Below are 18,525 nucleotides of genomic sequence, written 5' to 3'. Positions count from 1 at the left end.
TAGTGATACTATTGCAACATCGTCTGAAGGTAAGTATCATAACCTGTAGTGTTTAATAGTAAACAAAGCAAAACTATATATATATATAATAGTAACATATAAATCTATCACTATTGTATACATGTGAGAACTATCGTTATGAAGGATAGTTGATTTTGAGTGAAAAATAATTACATGACATTGTATAATACTTACTACATGTACATCATATATGACAAATCTTCAATTTCAATCGGACACAGTGTCACAGAGTTTTGGATTATGTTATAACAAGGAGGTTGGAAAATCAAATATATCTTGTTGATAATCAGGGTTAGGGAGAGTTAAAAGAATATCGATGAAGTAGAAACTTACATGTATATATTAAGTCACTTACCAACTGCTGTTTCGTCACAATCGCCATCGTCAGTACAGTTTATCCTGTGGCAGAACCATGGTTCACCCTCCACCCGCTCCAACGGTTCATACTGTTCCGGGCATGCTTGTGCTAGGGAAGGAAAAGAAACACAACTATTTCAATGACTCTTCCTTTGAAGGCAGTCAACCAGAATTACTCTTGACTATTTGATAAGGTAGCCTGATATGTTTGTTTTTGTCATGTATGTTTGTAATCATCGCAGTCTTCCACAATGCTAATATATATATTTATTGGTTCTCACACTTGCCCACTTCATTCTTTTCTAATTTGCACAAAAACAACATGTTAGGCTCTGAATCAAATCAAAACTGCTCATATTTTGGCCCCGACAATTGAAGAAAGCCCCTTCTTGTTGTTGCTGTAAGAGTTTTCCATCTATAGTTACTGTATCAAATTGAATGCATGAATGCAGTGTTGGATTAAAAGTTTGAAATTTCATTGTTTTATAATTAAGCCAACCCGTATATTGGCTTTATGGCCTGTCATAGCATTTGAGGCCATCATATACCTCGTCCTGTTTTTATCTTTATCACCCTGTCCCTTCATATTTAAAAAAAATCCTATGACCAACAAATTGAATTGGTATGGCCTCAACTAAAGTGCCATCAGTTGTCAGGCTTGATGATAGCATATTTGCCTTGCAGGAAGTAACAGGATGGCTAGTTACATCAATTTTGCAGACAGACATTTAAATTTGCCATTTGGTGTGCGATAGAAAGAAGTTACTTACGTATTTCACATATAAACGCCGCTGCGCCGTTGCAGCCCACAGCCTCCACCTTGCCACTGTTGGCTGAACTGGCAGGTGCGTAGGCGAGGCACCTTTTGAAGAAAACAGCACTCTCTGGTTGACCTTCTACGAAAAATTGGAAATCCACTAATGGTGCATAGTCGGACCGCTGTGGATATGATGATAAAATGAGTCATCAGAATGCGCTTTTAAAACCGATATGAGTCGTACCGAGTACAATATTTTTTTGACTCATGATTCAAGATGACTTTGGGTTTAGACCTACTCCTGTTGGTACTATTTCTTGTTAAAACGCAGTACCAACTTTGCCTATACAAAGCTATTGATGAAAGGTTGTTTATAATATAAGCATAATTCACACTTACCCGGTATATGTTAGGTACAATTTCTTCATTCCCGGCAATGCGGAAACCGAGCCTTGGTTTCCCAGTTTGCTGGATCATCGTTAGGAGGAACTCATGTGTCTCCTGGTCCAGCACTCTGGCAAGAATGGCCCGTGGATGTAATGCCTTACAGTGCTTAATAAACAAAGACGCAGATTGTCAATGGCATGGATTTGATTTATTTACAAAAATTGCAACCGTCACGGAACAGAGGCAGCTGTTGCTGGTGTTATGTCCCGCACATAGAAACGAATACTGGACAGACTTATTTTCACTTGAGTCTACATGTAGTGGGGAAAGTTGTGTAAAGTGCCTTTCCCAAGGGCATGTTGACTTTTGATTCAGCTCTATAGAGCACCTATCACACATTCACGACCTTCCCCCAAATTTGTTCCCGAACACCAGCAGACCAGGTTCAGCACTCTGACCAGATTTGGGCCACGCGTGCCTTCTATACAAATTGAAACAAATTTGAGTTAGATTTCAGTCAAATTTGAACCGTGAACACACCTCTGTATCTGTACTGGTATAGCTGGTATAACTGCCCTACGGCGTAACACACCAGAAACACTGCTGACTTACTCTGGTCGGTGTTCTGTTGACTTATAACCAACTCCTGAATGTTTAAAAAATTGGGGGGAATTTGGCTGGTGCAGCCGAATATAGTAGAATTTGCCAAATATCTGCCGACCCAACCGACTTTACGCCGACCTACTCCTAACCATATGGTTGGGGGGCGTTCGGCTAGTGTTCGGGAGGTGAATGTGTACATGTGACGGGGCTTAACGTTTGAATCTATTTCCACAATCGTCTTTTAAGACACAATTTAATCATACATCCTTCCTAATTAGAGTAAATATAGTTAAATATAACAATGTGTGTGGTTGAAATAGGTTTTCCAAGTAAAGATTGAGGTAGGACATTTGGTGAAGATCACATGTATTGATGTTTGTAATACCTGATGTTCAATAAAATTGAAAAGGTAAATGCCATTGGTAACCAACCTGTTCGGCCTTGCGATTGTTGCGGCGTGCTTTCGGGATGTTGTAGCAGGACTGGCCATGGTACTTCCAGCCACGTTCACAAACGTTCCCTGCGAATAAGAAATTGTTATGAAACAATCATGTAACTACTAGTAACTTACATGTACACGTAGTCGGAGAGGACTTAAGGTCACACCAATTTAATTTGTTGGTTCTCGGATTTTTCCGGAAAAAAGTATGAAGCGACAGGGAAAAAAAAATGAACAAAAACAGGTTTAGGCATTCTATTATAGCCCTAAATGCTAGATAGGAGCCATGAAGTCAACACAAAAGGCTGGCTTATAATATCTAAACAACGAATTTTGAACTTTTAATCAAACCACTGCATTGATAGACAAAAAACTGTAACAACTAGGAAGAGAAAACTTTCCTCAACTGTTGGGGGCAAAATATATAGAAGCATATTTGAGTAGATTCAGAACCAGAATCTTTTTTTTGTGCAAATCAGAAAAAAAATGAAGAGGCGAATCTGAGAACCAACAAATTAAATTGGTGTGGCCTAAGGATCATAGAATGAAAGTGTACTCTGGCAAAGACAGTTTGTTACTCCTCTGTTAGTGTTATTGATAGAGGATGAGCAATGATGATTAGCTACTCAGGGAATTTGAGAATACATGTACTTTAAAATTTGTTTATTGGTTCATCCAAAATTGAGTACCAGCCACACAGAATGATTTTCAGTCCTCTGGTTCTAATGTCTATTAACTTTGCACTAGCCAGCTATTTTCTAGTCAGTTTGGTATGTCTTTCAGCTGCGTACTTACAATCGCACAGGGTGCCATCTTGGCGTTCGCTGTTGTCTACGAAGCCTGGGAGGCATTCACACCCTGTGCGGCCTGCACTTGTCCTACAGAACCCATTCTCGCCACACCCATGAACTTCACAGGTGTGAGTATTGGGTGCTGAGCAGTGACAGAGGATCTCGCATTCTCCTATCACCCGGTATTCGCCGAGCTGAAAATAAATACATCTTGAGATAGTTCTCAACCATAAGCCTGTGAAATCAGAACTGTCGCAATGTAAAGTCAATTGCTTATTTACCCTGTCTAAAGAAAAAATAACAAACAGAAACTTTCTATCGTCATGGTATCCAAGGATAGATTAATACCTATAGGCTAGCCCTAGCATAATAATGAGACCATGAGGATAATGCCTGGGTATCATACTCTTTAAGATTCTCACTTGTTTTATGTCAATTGTTAAGTTGATGGATGCTGAAGAAAAGCGAAGACTTGCTCGTGTGTGGTATCTCCTTATAGATAATATGCATGTATGTGCACTGTGAAAAAAATACATGTAAGATACATATCGTACCTGAAGGTAGGTTCCATCAAACAGACAGCCACAGTCGGCCGGGTTGCGCACGCACACGTCCCCTGACCAGATGTACCCGTCATCACACTCACAGCCTTCTGCGTTAGGAACTCCACAGGACGCCGGGGCGTCAGGCTCAGCACAGGTGGCCCTGCACGGACTGGTGGACAGGGAGTAGTGACTGTTCTCTGGGCAGGTATATGCTACAGGAAACAGGAGAGAGGAACATGCATTGATCTTAATCTAGATACGTAGTTTATGTACCTGAAGGTTGTTGTACAACACCACAATGAGAAGTAGATTATGCATTCAATGTCATTAAGTAATACTAAAAGTAAACTATATATTGATTGTGTATGTGACTTATATGTTGTCATGGGGTACTTAATGGTAAACAATTGTATGCCAAGCTATTTCAAGCTTTGGTTCACTTTTCAACCACTCATATGCTGAATGTACATGTAGATGGCAGTGTCATTAGACATCAAGCTAATGTGATGCATTCATTCAATAGTAATTCTCTTTTTACATTGCCGAACTCATTCCCCCAACCCCTGGCTAGACAGTATTAAACTAACAGCAGAGGGCACTGCGGTAAAACTCATAATCATAGATTGATTAATATTAGTAGCGCATTTACGTGATAAATAATAGATAGTAAAAACCAGAGTATTTTGTTACAGAATGTTGTAGGATGTGCAAACATGGCTGCAGTAAAACTTGAATGTTCATCTGATAGCAATTACAAAAATAACAGATTGTAGTCAATAAGGTTTGGACACAATACTGAATGTTAAATGTGTATTTTGTTACTTGAACGATATTCAAAGTAGATGATTGTTGGTAGCTTACGGCAGCTGGTGGGAGTTCTCCAGTCACCAAAGCTTGCTCCAAACGCTGCACAGTCCTCCACATAGGCTTGGTAGACGCTACAGACGTAGTCAGATCCTTCAGCGCACAAGTCATACAAACAATTCTGATATGCTACCTGTATGAAAATTTACAAAGATACGGCATCTACATCAATTTATCATTTGGTTTCTATCTGTATGAAACAGCATTTGAAACTAATCAGGTTTCATAATGTTTTGGTGCATGAAATATACCAAAATATATTAAGCTGTTTGGTTGATAACTATCATATTATTGATCAATCATTAATCAATGATTTTCAAAAATCCCTTCAGAGCGTGACAAAAGACGTACTCAAAAAAACTCTGGTTAAAATTGTTGAATCAGATGTAATAAAATGTTATAAAATATTGATAGTCCTTAATGACTGCAAACGTTCTGTCCGTACATGTAGGTGTAACAGAGCTTGTGCAAGTTAAGTTAGTAGAGTCGTGTAAGCGTTACCTGAGGGTCCACATAGGCATGCCCAGCAGCCAGAGGACCGGTGGTGTCTCTCAGAACCTCGCACAAAGCCTCGAACGGTGCAGTGTTACACCCATCCCGCGGATTGGTTGGCGGTGTTGGATCAGTGCAGCTGGGTAGGGCATAGTCGAAAACTTGAGTTTAATTTATATTCTCTCGAAGATTTTAGATTTTCTTGAAATATGCAATCCTAAATTCCCACCATGTCTGCCACTAACTCCTGCTGCCTAAAAGCCAGATTATGAGACATTCACCTTCACCTTGTTTCCTGTGTCTGACCTTTTGACCTATTATTCTGCCTGTCAATCCACCCACCCAGGTGCTGTCAAACTACTGGCTTTGTCCAGACATACATGTACATGTATACACAAATTTCATACCCAGAGTAATAACTTTAATAAAATGATTACATATAAGTATTGAATACATGTATGTCTTGTTGGTGAGGGTCCCTGGTGCAACCTAATGTTGTATGTATTGAGAAAATTATGCTAAAAATGTAAGGTTGATTAGTCGTACTATTGGATGGTTGGTCGAGAATTCCAACTGTCTGCGAATATCACCACATCAGCTGACACGGTGCCGTCCCTCCCCGTTTGATCATCAGTCGAATCACCGTTGAAGTTTCCACACAACCCCATCACCCCAGCATTCCTGTATGGCTCCGGAATCACAATTTGCAGGCGGTGGTCCCTGTTGTACCTGTATGTACATATATGAAACAAAGCAATAGTAAGTATGCCATATCCAATATATTGTATCGTACTTGTAGAATTGAGGTTGTAAATACTATGTAGCGTAAGTAGAGTATTCAAGGCACTATGCATATACAGTATTCAGTATCTATTCGGATTGACAATATTGTCCTCAGTGCAAGTTGATACCAGTTTTAGTATTTTTTATTTGCACTTGTTAGCATAGTTTACAGATTACAACACAGAAAGCACCTAAGGCCAATAACTTAAGAAAATTCCTTCTTGATTGGCAATAAGTTGAGACTGTACATGTACAAATGTATATTTGCTAGTACTAATAAAGGCAGCTATAAATAGGAACTCAAGAGACTCGACTGGCCCAGAACCGCCTTCTCCACCTCCCCGCAAAGTAAAGTAAGTATAAATTATTAGGAACACAAACGCAATATCTAATTCTTTTCCTTCTATAGTAGTAAGCAAATATCTAACATAGACAAGATAACACGTTTGCAAAATATACCATTCAGCATATCTCAGGTCGATGAGATGTACTAACTTAAAGATACGTCTCCAAGAAAGACTTACGTGACAACTAGCCCAAAGTCTGTTAATAACTGAAAGCTACCCCCGCGTTGGTAAATCCTGATTCTTGAATCATAGTTGCCATCAAAGTAGTTTGGTGTATGCTGGAAAAGTCGGTTTCTCTGGCAGGAGACAAAAAGAAAAAATGTCAATACCTCACTCTCTCTTCAACATTCATCGTCTAACAGTCAACAGAAAACTAGACTACTTATCCAGTTGGTGGTCATCAACTCCCCCATGACTTTGACATCACCGTAACGATAAGTTTACTGACAAACTTATAGAATCATACATCGGATTGCTGGGTTGCGTCTCAATGATTTTGTGCTGTAAGAATAGGGGATTCTTCTTCACATTTAGTTTTTGCTAGTTGTTTCCTTCTAAAAAGTTGTTTAAATCCAGTTCTCAAAATACCTACTAAGCCGATGAAGCCTTCTAATTAAACATCAATTTTAGAGTCAGTCTTTTGAGTCAGTCCTGTGAATTAAAAATACATAATTCTAATGTCATCACACTCTACAGTGGCTATGTTGTCTGGTAAATATCATTAATTTTCCTGACTGAATTTATGGCTTACCATACACTTTGGCCAACGACTGTATTCCGGAGCATCACGAAGCAACTTGTACACATTGTTGGCAATGTAGATGAAAACTTCCTCAACTGAAGATGACAAGCTGTTTGTGCGAGACTTCAGCCTAACCTCCACCTAGTAAAACAGCAAAAATGTATTTTTCCATTAGACAGATTTAAAAAAACAGCATTAATGTTACACAGCAGTAATATATTCTTAGTATGTCCTTCATTCACTGTGCAGTAAGACTCTTCAATGTCAGTGACAATGGCTGATACATGTATTTGAAAACCTATGCCTGCTATTTGCATGCATATAGCAGAGTGAATGGTGTTTGTACATATGTGTATATAGTGTGTTTCTGTGTACCTGTCCTGTCTTGTTTTTTTAACCTATTGTAAAAATCAATTACACAATTCAGGGATGCATTAGCATTCCCTGCTTTTGTATGATTTTGTTGGATTGAATAAAACTGTGATTGATGAAAATTTTTCTAAAGCCAATTCTTAGAAAGATGAAACTGCAAGTAAGAAGCAACACATTTTGATGTCGATATAAGTTTGTTTGCCTACTAGAGCCACTATTATCATGAATGAGAGATATTGTAAATCCAGGTTAATGGCTAATCACAATCAAACAATAAAAGAGAGAGTAAAGTAAACTACTTATTCATCACCTTTATAACACAACTTATCATTCATGCTAACCAATAATTACCTACGACTACTGGCTGAGACTAAGCTAAACCTTATAATAATTAAATAAGCTGGACGAACTTATCTTTAAATACATTATCCCAATTTAATAAATCAAGACAGTCCTACCCGCCACCTCGTCAGGCCGTCCACCCTCTGATCGAATACTGCCATGTCGTAATAACATTTTCCATTGTATGTGTAGTGAGCGCCGTCAAATGTGTAGACGTGTGCATTCCCCCAGACAGTACACAGACCACGTCCTGTAGTTGAGAAAATTAATATTGATCAGAATGATGTCTGATTATGATATGATTAACATTCTAACCTTTACAATCATTACGCAAAGAAAATCCCTTGGCTGGTTAGGTTGTCAGGGATTGACTGGTTGATTGATTGGTTTATTGTTAAATAAATTATGGATTGATTGATTGATTGATTGATTGATTGATTGATTGACATGTACATTGTATATGTCCATGATTGAGCTCGACTTTCCATGAAACAAAATATTTTCAAACTGAACTCTTACAAAAATGGCGTAAAAGTATTTTTGTACCAGATTCTGCAGCTCGGGTAAGATTCGGACATTGCCATGAGGATGACATCTACTGTTACGATATGTCGTGTTGAACGTCCATATGATACGTGTTATAGGTAGCCCGTATAATAATGCTGATATGAGTACGTACGGACACATCCTTGTCCTCCGTATTCCGGGCTGATCCCATCGCCGGTGTACCCTATCTTACAGGCACACGTGTAGCCGCCGGGAGTGTTGGTGCACACGGCGTTCACGTCACACTCATTATCACCACTCGCACATTCATTAACATCTGTGCAACCATAGCGAACAAAATTACATTATAATATGCAAAAAAAAGACATTTTGTGCATTCCTTGCATTTAGCGATGTCTGCTAGATCTCTACAATCTCTACTCATTTTAAACATTCCGAAAATCATAAGAGTTTTAAGTTATGAAAAGGGTTCATATTCTTAGACTCATCTACTTATTATTAAATTAATAATAATAATATTCAGGTTTTTTCATCCTAGACTATAAGGTATATGTAACTGTTTGCACACTTTACAGCACTAACTAAAGATGATCTGATGCATGGGAGGCATATGGCAATCAAAAATAGATTTTACTTCTCACATATTAACTGCTGGGACGTTTTAAAACTCTTTAATTAAGCGAGGTATGTTTAAAGACCTACCAAGTCTACATGTGTACGGAAGCCAGCGTTGACATGGTTCCCTTTTCCACAGACCTAATGTATGTTTAAAAACAGTTTACCATCATGTTTTCAAAATTGATGCAATAATTAAATAAAACTATTAGATTATCTATATGCTAAATGATCTGCCATAGACACATGCAATTATGATTGCAAAATGTGATAATCAGAGCAAATTAAGGATACATGTATTTGCAAACATTCTTCAAGCACAGGGAATATTGAGTACCACATAGGAAATGCCCTGCTTGTCAATACTCAATTTTACCATTTTGTAAAATACAAGTTTAGCGGACACCTTTAGTTCCGACATATTTAAGAACAGAAGAGACCGTTGAAATGCTACTTGTTCCATTCCTTGTCCTGCGAAACCACAACAGAACTCAAGCACAAAACACACCTGGCTGCCTCCTGCAGAAGTACCCTACTGTCAGGTACTTGTAGGTTCCGTAACACGGGTCACCAAAAACACTGTTGCTGGCTGAGATGGTGCAAGTCGACCTATCCCGGCAGGCGTCCCTCACTATGTCTAGACTTGTAGGCTCCACACAGTTGGTGTCTGACATTGCAGAGTGTGGGCACGTCTAGAATACAAATTTGTACATAGAATTTAAATTTATATTTGCGTGTGTGAGAGCTATCACATATTCTAGATCACTTAATTCTCTGTCGTAAAATAAATGCTTGTTGAGATTCCAGGCTGGCAATTACATGTATCAACTACATTGTACATTACGTACATGTACATGTATGTCAGGGTAAATCAGATAAGAGGTTTAAACAGAGGTGTTTACACAGATTTTTTTTGGTAATTTGCAACTGTACCTATCATCATGATGATATTGTTAACCATCTAGTACTGAATATTGAAGACAGCAACATATAGAATCAATGACATTACAATATGCAACAGGCATCATACTAATATTATTTTTTCAACCATTTTTTTAGAATTTAGATATTAAGCGTTAAGGAAGTCAATAACTTTCTATTCGTGTCTTAGTAATAAAATCTATCCTTAAAATGATTCTGATACAGAGCAATCGCTTTTTGATTTTTGTGAGTAGATTTTTTCCTTCTGTCCTTACTGCTGTCTTTCCTTTGTCAGTTTCCCAATATTGTTCAGACAGACATGTGAATGTTACATACCGATCCATCTGTGCGGCCATAGTTTGCAGACTGAATGACCAGTTCGTAACCATTACTGCAAGTCAGAGTCAGCTCACTGTGTTCACATGCCATCTCGGTCTGGGGTTGTTGGCCTAGATAAATGATTAGAATAGTGTTCAGAACAAAGCTTACATGCCTTGGGTAAATTCTTCTAATTTGCAGAACAGTTAAAGACAGCAATTAAAACCTTTGAAATACACTCTATCAAGAAAATTTTTCGCCATAAAAAGAATTACAATCTACAAATAAAATAAGCCAGATAGAACACTGAGCTGCTCATAATACATAGAATACAAATAGGTTAAAATAGATTCCTGACATGAGCGAGCAAGACAATCTGCAACGTACTAAAAGACAGTGCATGCTGCATAGTGATGTCATCTTGTGTGCAGTGTACAACTTACCACCGGAGCTCCGGTACTGATAAGGACAACCCTCAGCATCTTCGTCCTCTTCATTTACATATCCAGAGAACTCCCCATCACTTGACGTCCACCCGTGGCCCCTATTGAACACGAACGCATTTTCTGCCGAGCTCCTAATTGCAGCCATGGCGGAGCCGTAGTTTTCGATGCATTTCTGTCTGGCACCCTCGTAGCTTTGACCACCTTTGAAGTACTTGTAACACCATCCCTTCCGGGCAACCCAGCTAGAAGGACAAGGGTTTCCTGGATAAAACAATTTAGGTGTCATGAAATAACGATGATATTAATCCCTATTGTTTGTATGTATGAAACAGGAAGGAATGCTTTAATGACAAGATAAACATTTTTCATGGGGTGACAGTGCACGGTCATAACATTGTTTTTGTTTGTTTGTTTGTTTAAAAGTATGAGCTGTGCTGCTCACGTATCTCGATGATGCAGGCTGCGGTGGCGGTGCAGTCGCCATCCTGCCATGTAGAGGCGCCGGCAGGATAGGACACGCAGTCCCCGTTATCTCCAGGTGCACCCGATCCCCACAGGTTAAAGGCACCCAGGTAGGACCCATCACTCCAGGTGAATAGGGCCTCAACGTTCTGAAAAAAGGGGAGAACTAGATGTAACAACCAAATGGCAAAATTATTGGATCTAATACAGCTTACGATGTTAAGTCAAGGCTTAATCTAATAATGTGGATTTTGTGTTTGAAATGAAAAGAGTATGGGAAGCCACATTACAGTTCTCTTCAAAGTATGCAAGACAGAAACTCACCCTGTCGTCAAGGCCGATCCAGCTAGCACTGGAACTGGATACCAGGGTTGATACGAAGTCATGGGTGCCCTGGTCCGAAATGAGTGCCATTCTGTGGGTTCACAAAAAAGGAAATTAAAAAAAGAAAAACATTTGATTCTTGAAAAGAAAGCTAAAGGTGCACAATATCTGTCTGAATCATGACTGTGTTTCTGAGAGAAAACATACTTTTACAATCCTACACATAGGTAAATATATCAAAGATTGTTTAGACTTAAATGTAAGTATATCAAAGATTGTTTAGACTTAAATGTAAGAACAAGTCAGACATATGTGATGCACCAAACCCAAAATCTTGATTCATTCATAGTCTTAAGATTGCTTGTTCATAGATTAATTATTTTGTATCCATGTGTTTGTCTACATGTTTATTTATAGACCTTACGAAAGTCGCTGTACCCTAAGTTTTTAAAGTGGCCAATAGTAACTAATGGGTAAAGAAAAAACATGTGCAGTGGGCTGCATTCCCTTAGCTGTATGTAGTCAACTTTGGGTTGTTTGTAGAAAAAAGAAGTGTAAGGACCTTCCAGTGCCGTTCTCGGTGGCTGCTGCTGCCAATGCGGCACAGTCGTCAAATGTCATCGTATCTGGGGTGACCCTGAAACAGGAGTACGCATACGGCACAAATCCATCTGGGCAGTCTCCGGGATCAACTACAGAAAGAAAATGATTTAAAAAAGGAAATAACAATTAGTAATCGTTTAGTACGACTTCAACGACAGTCGCAAACTGAGGGCTGAATTGATGTAATGACTTTACAGAATATGACTGTCAACAATTATAATAGCAAAATACAATGTAGATAGCATCTAGGCAAGCTTATTGATTCCAAAAGTAGAAGTATTAGGATCAGCATGACAAATTTATTCACAACGAGTGAGTTGTAAAATAGAAATACATGTGACAAAATTAGATGTATTAGGCACTCATAACAATTGTAAGACTCAGGAGATTGTCACAACCAAATTCTGCTGAGTTAACCGATCATGGTAAAATATTTCATGTTCAAAGTAGTTTCCAGATCAGTCTGTGCTATATATCAGTCAACTCACGTGTACAACTTGTCACTCCATCTCCGATGTAGCCGGCCTCACAGTGACATCCATACACGCCCTCATCATTGGTGTCGCAGTAGGCGTAGTCATGACAGGACAGGTCCACGTAGGTTAGTTCTCCGTTGGTACAGGTCCCGGTGGTGAAGCAGTCTGTGCCCGTGAAGACTGCGTTGTTCTGGAAAGAAGGGTAACTGTCTTGTTTTTTTCCGCAGAAATCTTCCAACCAAAACTAAGTGTTCTTTTTTCTTTAACTGTTCTTTAATATCTATCAATAATTCACAAGTTCCGCATGTTTTGTACTGATCTGCTAAAAATATAAGAATATCCTCTGATTTTTCTATTAATAATTATAGTATTATTATAAAAAATGCTATTGGATGCCAAAGCAGTTTTCAAAAGAGATTCCAATGCGAGGCGATCATATAATTGAGGTCAATATGTGCCTCTCACGTGACTTGGTAGACCTGTTTTTAGAATTATAGCTTGAGATACCAAAACATAGACTTACCGGGTAGTAAAAGCCGTCTCCATCTGTACAGCCACATTCGCTCTTGGGAACACAGCTGTCCCCGCTCAGTACGAAGCCCTCGTCACAGACGCACGCTCCGCGGCAGCGTCCGCACTGCTGAGGCTCGGTGTCCGCACACGTACTCTGGCATATCGGTGCGCAGGTCACGAACTGGCTGTTGGCAGGACAGTCACGAGCTTGGAAAGTACAACAGAGTATTGATATTAGTATGTACATGACGTAACATGTCACAATATTGTTGTTTAGCACCTGCTGGGCATAATGTTCAGTACATGAAAAACGGGTCTAGTTACGGCCTAAGTGAATTTCTGTGCACAGAGCCTACCTATAAAATATACAATTATATCGTTAACTCCTTTGCTCTACTTTTCTACTTGGAAATTTCAGAAATATTTTGCATCTTTTACGATCGTTACACGGTAAATTTTACTGTGTCGTTATATGCAGTATATTCTTTAAACTATAATTGCTATTGTACCCATTTCTGTCTTCTCAAATGATCTCTCAAATCTTCAACATGATTGTCGCTGAAAGACATCGTGGTCGTGAGTGCATTGTGCAATGTTCACGTATGTGACAGGTGGGTTAAACAGACAGTGTAGCCGGTGGTGTGTGTTGATGAAGGCAAGATATCCAGCTAATGAGATACATAAGAAAACGGATCAAGCAACTGAATAGTACTGTATTTTTAGTTCTTTCTACATTCAATTTGATAATTTGTAATACTTACGACAAGACGCAGGACCTGCCCAGTCCACAGCCACCCAGCCCACAGAGGAACACATGGCGGCGAAGGTCTGAATGTTGGAACACCTCTGATCATCGTCACCACTCGAGACACACTGGTCCAACAGGCAGGCTTCATAAACCGTCTGGGCGAACAGCGCTTGGAGGTACGGACCGAAGGGCCCGGCGGTGTCAGATATTATACTGCAGCCGCTGACGAATCCACTGGTATCACATCCGTCCCATGGGTACACACTAGGAGTTCCACCCGGACATCTGGGCATCAAAAAGAAATAAACCAAGAAATGAATTGCAAACTAACTGTAAAGCATTCAGTTACCTACAAGTTGATATGTTGCTTTGCCCAACAAAACAAAGACTCAAAGAGACATGACATGTCGGGATGTTGGTAGCATGATACCAAATAGCCTCACCCATCTGAGCGCCAGCTGTCTCCGAACACCGTCGCGCTACCGGCATCGGTCCCGTCTGGTCTCTCCAAGTCACCGTCAGAGTCTCCACTGAAGTCCCCACACATACCTTCCACGGCGTTGCCGTAACCGCTGCTCAGTTCAATGTGAACAGCACTGTACAAACATACAAAGGTGTGTCACACAGAGTTAAGTGGTGTGTGCGCGAAGCGAAGTTCCATATAATTGTATACGTAATTAAGCACTAAACACCAAATCTATACCAGCTTCGAGTCCTTAATCCATTCAGATGTTTTAAAAAAAGCTGGTTTCAAACCTGTTGTTGAAAATTTTTTGTAACTTCTGAATTCTCAAACTTACTACACGGTTTTGATAATATTTCTGTGACATCACCTCATTTCATGAATTAATCACTGTCAAACAGCATCAGAATTTAACTATTGCCTCCTCTACAATAGTGTACTGTGATGACTTGTCCACACAGTAATGATGTAATGAAGATGCCTACCGATCTCCGTCGTACTCCACAAGTAAACCGAAGCTGGTGGTGATACTGACGAAGTATCCCGACCGCCGCACCGCCATCATGCGCCCAACGTAGAATGGAGTGTTCCTTGGTCGGCCATTCAACTGTATGGGCATTACGCAGAAACTGGCTATCCATGGTTCTTTTTACACACTTCAAGTACTCTTTATAAGGTATTCTTCCACACTATAAAACCTTGCCACCCCTCTTGTCTTTCCCTAGTACATGAATATGTAGACAACAATGTGAAAGAACATTGTGCAGTTTTGATTGTCCACTATATGATGATATGTACACAAAGCTGTTCAACCTTGTTTCCTATTAATGGCAAAATTAATATTAAGATGTTTGCGTATCTGTGCCAGACTCATATGTATATATGTCGTTGTTCCTGAGTTGTTAATGACATGTGGTAACGGTGTACAGTCCATTAGGTTACCAACTCCAGGTACATGCATGGTGCCACCACGCTACGGGAAGTAAAAGCAGCCCATGGAATTCTCACCTCTGCCACGCCGTTTCTGCGCAGAGTGATGGTGGTCTCCCCCCCGGTCAGGGAGACCCAGCTCAGGTACGGCACGTCTGGTGCCCCGTCCCTGTACTCGTTCCCTGACGTGACCGTGAACCTGGTGAGCTGTCCGGAGCTGCCGGTGTAGCGGGCCAGGACGTAGCTACAGGAGCCCAGGAAGTCCACCCTGCTCCCGTCAAACTGGAAGTAGTGAGAGCCGGTCACAACCCAGCAGTTTCCAGATGCTAAGAACAAGGGACGAAAACAGTTTTAGACATTGGTAATCTATGAGTATGACGCAATATACATTATATACACAATATTGTATTATACATTGTATATTTCTTTAAGTTTATGTGCTGTTTTGATTTATGTGCTAGCTTCTAAGTCTACAAATTTTCTTCACAGGATTTTTTGTGGTTTATAATTATTTTCTCCTTTAGTTTAGGTGACTTCAATTCACGTTCTTGTTGATTTATCTATGGGCTGGACATGCAAGAGAAATAACCTAAACATCGATTAATATTGATTTTTACTCCTACGAAGAAACATTTCTATGGTATGTTATATCCTTAGGTCTGTTATTCCATCATCTGTGTCATTACACATTGGATAATCGTCAAGTTCTACATGTAAATGCTAACTTAAGTTTGAAAGCTAACAGCAAATTGGTAAGATTGGGATGAACTACCAAATGGTTAAAACATGTACAATTGTAACTGTAAAAGTTGTGTTGAGATCATAGATCCTTACCTCTGCAGCCTTCTCCCATACAGCCCGGGATGCACTCACACGTGTAGCCGTTGGGATGGTTGATGCACCGAGAGTTCGGACCGCATGGGTTGGAATTACACTCATTGATATCTGTTGTCAGAAACAATGCACGTCTGAGAATTTCACATCCACTTACATAAGGTTCAATTCCTTTTGTCTGACAATAAGCAGCATGTTTCTAAACTTACCAAGGAGCTTTAAAGCACACAGAACACAGCACTGTCTGTATGACATACACTGTATACAAAGAAGCATCTGATTGCCCATTTTGGTTTGGTTAAATTTCTACACAGAACGGAGGGCCAATTCATGACCTTGGCGTCTAATCAGCTAGCATATAAGTTAAACCAAAATAATTGCGCACTTATTCTAATTCTTACCCATCTCAGCACAGAAAGGTCGCCCACCGGAACAGTCATCATCTTCCCAGAAACCTTAGAATGAAACATCACAAATTTCTTAATAAACGTGGAACGCTGAATGGATGAAATCGAGATGATGTAGAGTAAGTGCAAAATCGGTGCTGATGCACAATTCAACAACAATATAAACCAAATTGGCTTACATCTAACAGAAAGCAAAAGTTGATATACAATTTCTTACAGCAGACTTTACTTATAAAAGCATTACATGTATAGTAAATGTAATATACGATGAAGATCAAATTAATTACCTCCTGGACTAAACACGGCACAGTCGCCACCATTGTTGGGATCTCCATTCTGCCAGTTGAACCAGTAGATGTAGTACCACCAGTAATACCGGTACCAGCGGTACCACCACCTCCAGTACCAGTAGCCGTTCTGTACCACAAGCAGAAGTACATGATTGCATCATAATGTAATTGCTTCCATGTACTGAATGTTTTGTTTTTGGTGTGTTTGAGTGAGAGGTGGGGATGGGGCAATGGTGTAACCAAAGATTGACAGGAAGGTCAAATTGGTGGTCAAAATGGTCTTCCAGAGCCTGTGAGAGTTTTCAACATTGTATGATAATCTTCTGGAAGTCTGAGTATTTACAGAATCAGCAAAAAATTCACAATGGTGAATAAATTTCATCACAACTCACACCATTTGTACTAATTGTAGACCATGCCTTTCAAACAAAAGTATATCTTAACTTACCCGTCTATAGGCACCGATTCGGTAGCCGTCCCCTATCATGTTGTAGACATAGTCGTTCTCCTCCTGGCTGTTGATCATGGCGAGGCTGGAGTAATAACCCTCGGCAGAGTTGAGGAACGTCCATGTCGCGTCCCACGAGTAGGAGAAGGAGAAGGCGTAGTAACAGCTGCCGCCCCACTGGTGCCAGCCTTCTGGACAGAAGAAGTCTACAAAAGAAGGGGAAATGCTTAGTTTCTGGGCATGATTATGAGTGAAATTTTGATTAATTGGTGCATAGCAAAAATTAATTGCAAAAAGTCACGACGTACTTCATTGATGTCACTTAATATGCTGACGAAATGTTGAAAATGACCTCCCTATCACAACTGTCTGATATCACTGTATATTCTCCTCACTCTGTCATCACAGAGTATAATGTATTCTATGAAAATGTATGCTTACATCAAACACACTAGCGACATAATCAACTATGATGTAAGAAACCATATTAACATCACTTAAATATAGATATCCGAACATTATGTTATATTATGTTGAAAGATACATGTATGAAGCATACATGTATGTAAAGGACATCTGTAATACTCACAGCGCTCGACCAGGCAGTACATGGACCCTCCTCCTACTCTCCACCACCAGGCACCGTTGGCGTAGTAGTAGAAGACACAGTTGTTGTTCCGATCCCAGCCGCCAGGGTAACCGGGCCCCCACCTATTGTAGGACCTCAGGTACGAGCCGTCTGACCAATAGAAAGCCAGCTCCAAAACCTGGTCACTCAGACCAATGTAATAGGTATCACTGGTACTGACGGCACTCATCAGATTAGCCACAAAATTGTGCATCTCCTCATCCCTAGAAAGTAAAATACAGAAAATATTGCAGTGATTTATGACACCTGCCTGTATCCCTTTAACTACATCCCCACCCATATATGAGACATAACATGGTCCTATATGTAATTGTCTTCGTCAGAAGGACTATGAAATTGTCTCGCCGGAGTGTGGGGAACTGCGGATTTTGCGATATAACTCTGGAAGGCATGATTTGACGTCCATGATTTTTGGCAGGCAGATTACCATTGTTGAGGCCAAATTCAAGTACAAGTTTCGGCTTCGTGGGGGTCCGTGCGTCACGTTAGTGCACCTTTTGTGTTTGTGGCTTGTTAGCAAAATAACTCAAGTATTTGTAAAATGTTGATTATAATTCTTGGTGTGGTGCTAACTATTGTCGGGACCAAGGTTAAGTTCGTTACTGAGCTTCGTGGGGGGTTTCGTTGTGACTACAGGGGGCATTTTGTTAATTTTTCTTGTGAGCAGGATAACTTTTGTATGTGTGGATGGAAGTTAATGAAATTTGATAGGCATGTTACTGTGGTGAT

General features: G+C 39.9%; 1 protein-coding gene across 1 annotated transcript in view; it reads right to left on the bottom strand.

Annotated features, from left to right (window-relative positions):
- LOC109475442 (IgGFc-binding protein-like) overlaps positions 1 to 18,525 on the bottom strand; it is a 65,483-nt gene that overhangs the window by 30,759 nt on the left and 16,199 nt on the right. The window contains 31 exon segments of the mRNA XM_019776042.1: positions 377 to 487; positions 1,149 to 1,317; positions 1,535 to 1,687; positions 2,557 to 2,645; positions 3,360 to 3,549; positions 3,910 to 4,112; positions 4,762 to 4,897; positions 5,266 to 5,395; positions 5,803 to 5,985; positions 6,564 to 6,682; positions 7,138 to 7,269; positions 7,959 to 8,092; positions 8,522 to 8,665; positions 9,052 to 9,105; positions 9,473 to 9,656; positions 10,222 to 10,334; positions 10,647 to 10,910; positions 11,092 to 11,260; positions 11,436 to 11,526; positions 11,998 to 12,127; positions 12,527 to 12,704; positions 13,038 to 13,234; positions 13,789 to 14,060; positions 14,219 to 14,371; positions 14,724 to 14,845; positions 15,247 to 15,494; positions 16,003 to 16,113; positions 16,404 to 16,457; positions 16,697 to 16,826; positions 17,148 to 17,353; positions 17,737 to 17,999. Coding sequence (XP_019631601.1) covers positions 377 to 487; positions 1,149 to 1,317; positions 1,535 to 1,687; positions 2,557 to 2,645; positions 3,360 to 3,549; positions 3,910 to 4,112; positions 4,762 to 4,897; positions 5,266 to 5,395; positions 5,803 to 5,985; positions 6,564 to 6,682; positions 7,138 to 7,269; positions 7,959 to 8,092; positions 8,522 to 8,665; positions 9,052 to 9,105; positions 9,473 to 9,656; positions 10,222 to 10,334; positions 10,647 to 10,910; positions 11,092 to 11,260; positions 11,436 to 11,526; positions 11,998 to 12,127; positions 12,527 to 12,704; positions 13,038 to 13,234; positions 13,789 to 14,060; positions 14,219 to 14,371; positions 14,724 to 14,845; positions 15,247 to 15,494; positions 16,003 to 16,113; positions 16,404 to 16,457; positions 16,697 to 16,826; positions 17,148 to 17,353; positions 17,737 to 17,999 — 4,832 coding nt within the window.

Source organism: Branchiostoma belcheri, unplaced genomic scaffold (genome assembly GCF_001625305.1).
Source record: "Branchiostoma belcheri isolate BF01 breed outbred unplaced genomic scaffold, Haploidv18h27 scaffold34, whole genome shotgun sequence".
Taxonomy (NCBI): domain Eukaryota; kingdom Metazoa; phylum Chordata; class Leptocardii; order Amphioxiformes; family Branchiostomatidae; genus Branchiostoma; species Branchiostoma belcheri.
Note: the sequence above shows the minus strand (reverse complement) of the source record. Positions and strands in the feature narration are given on the sequence as shown.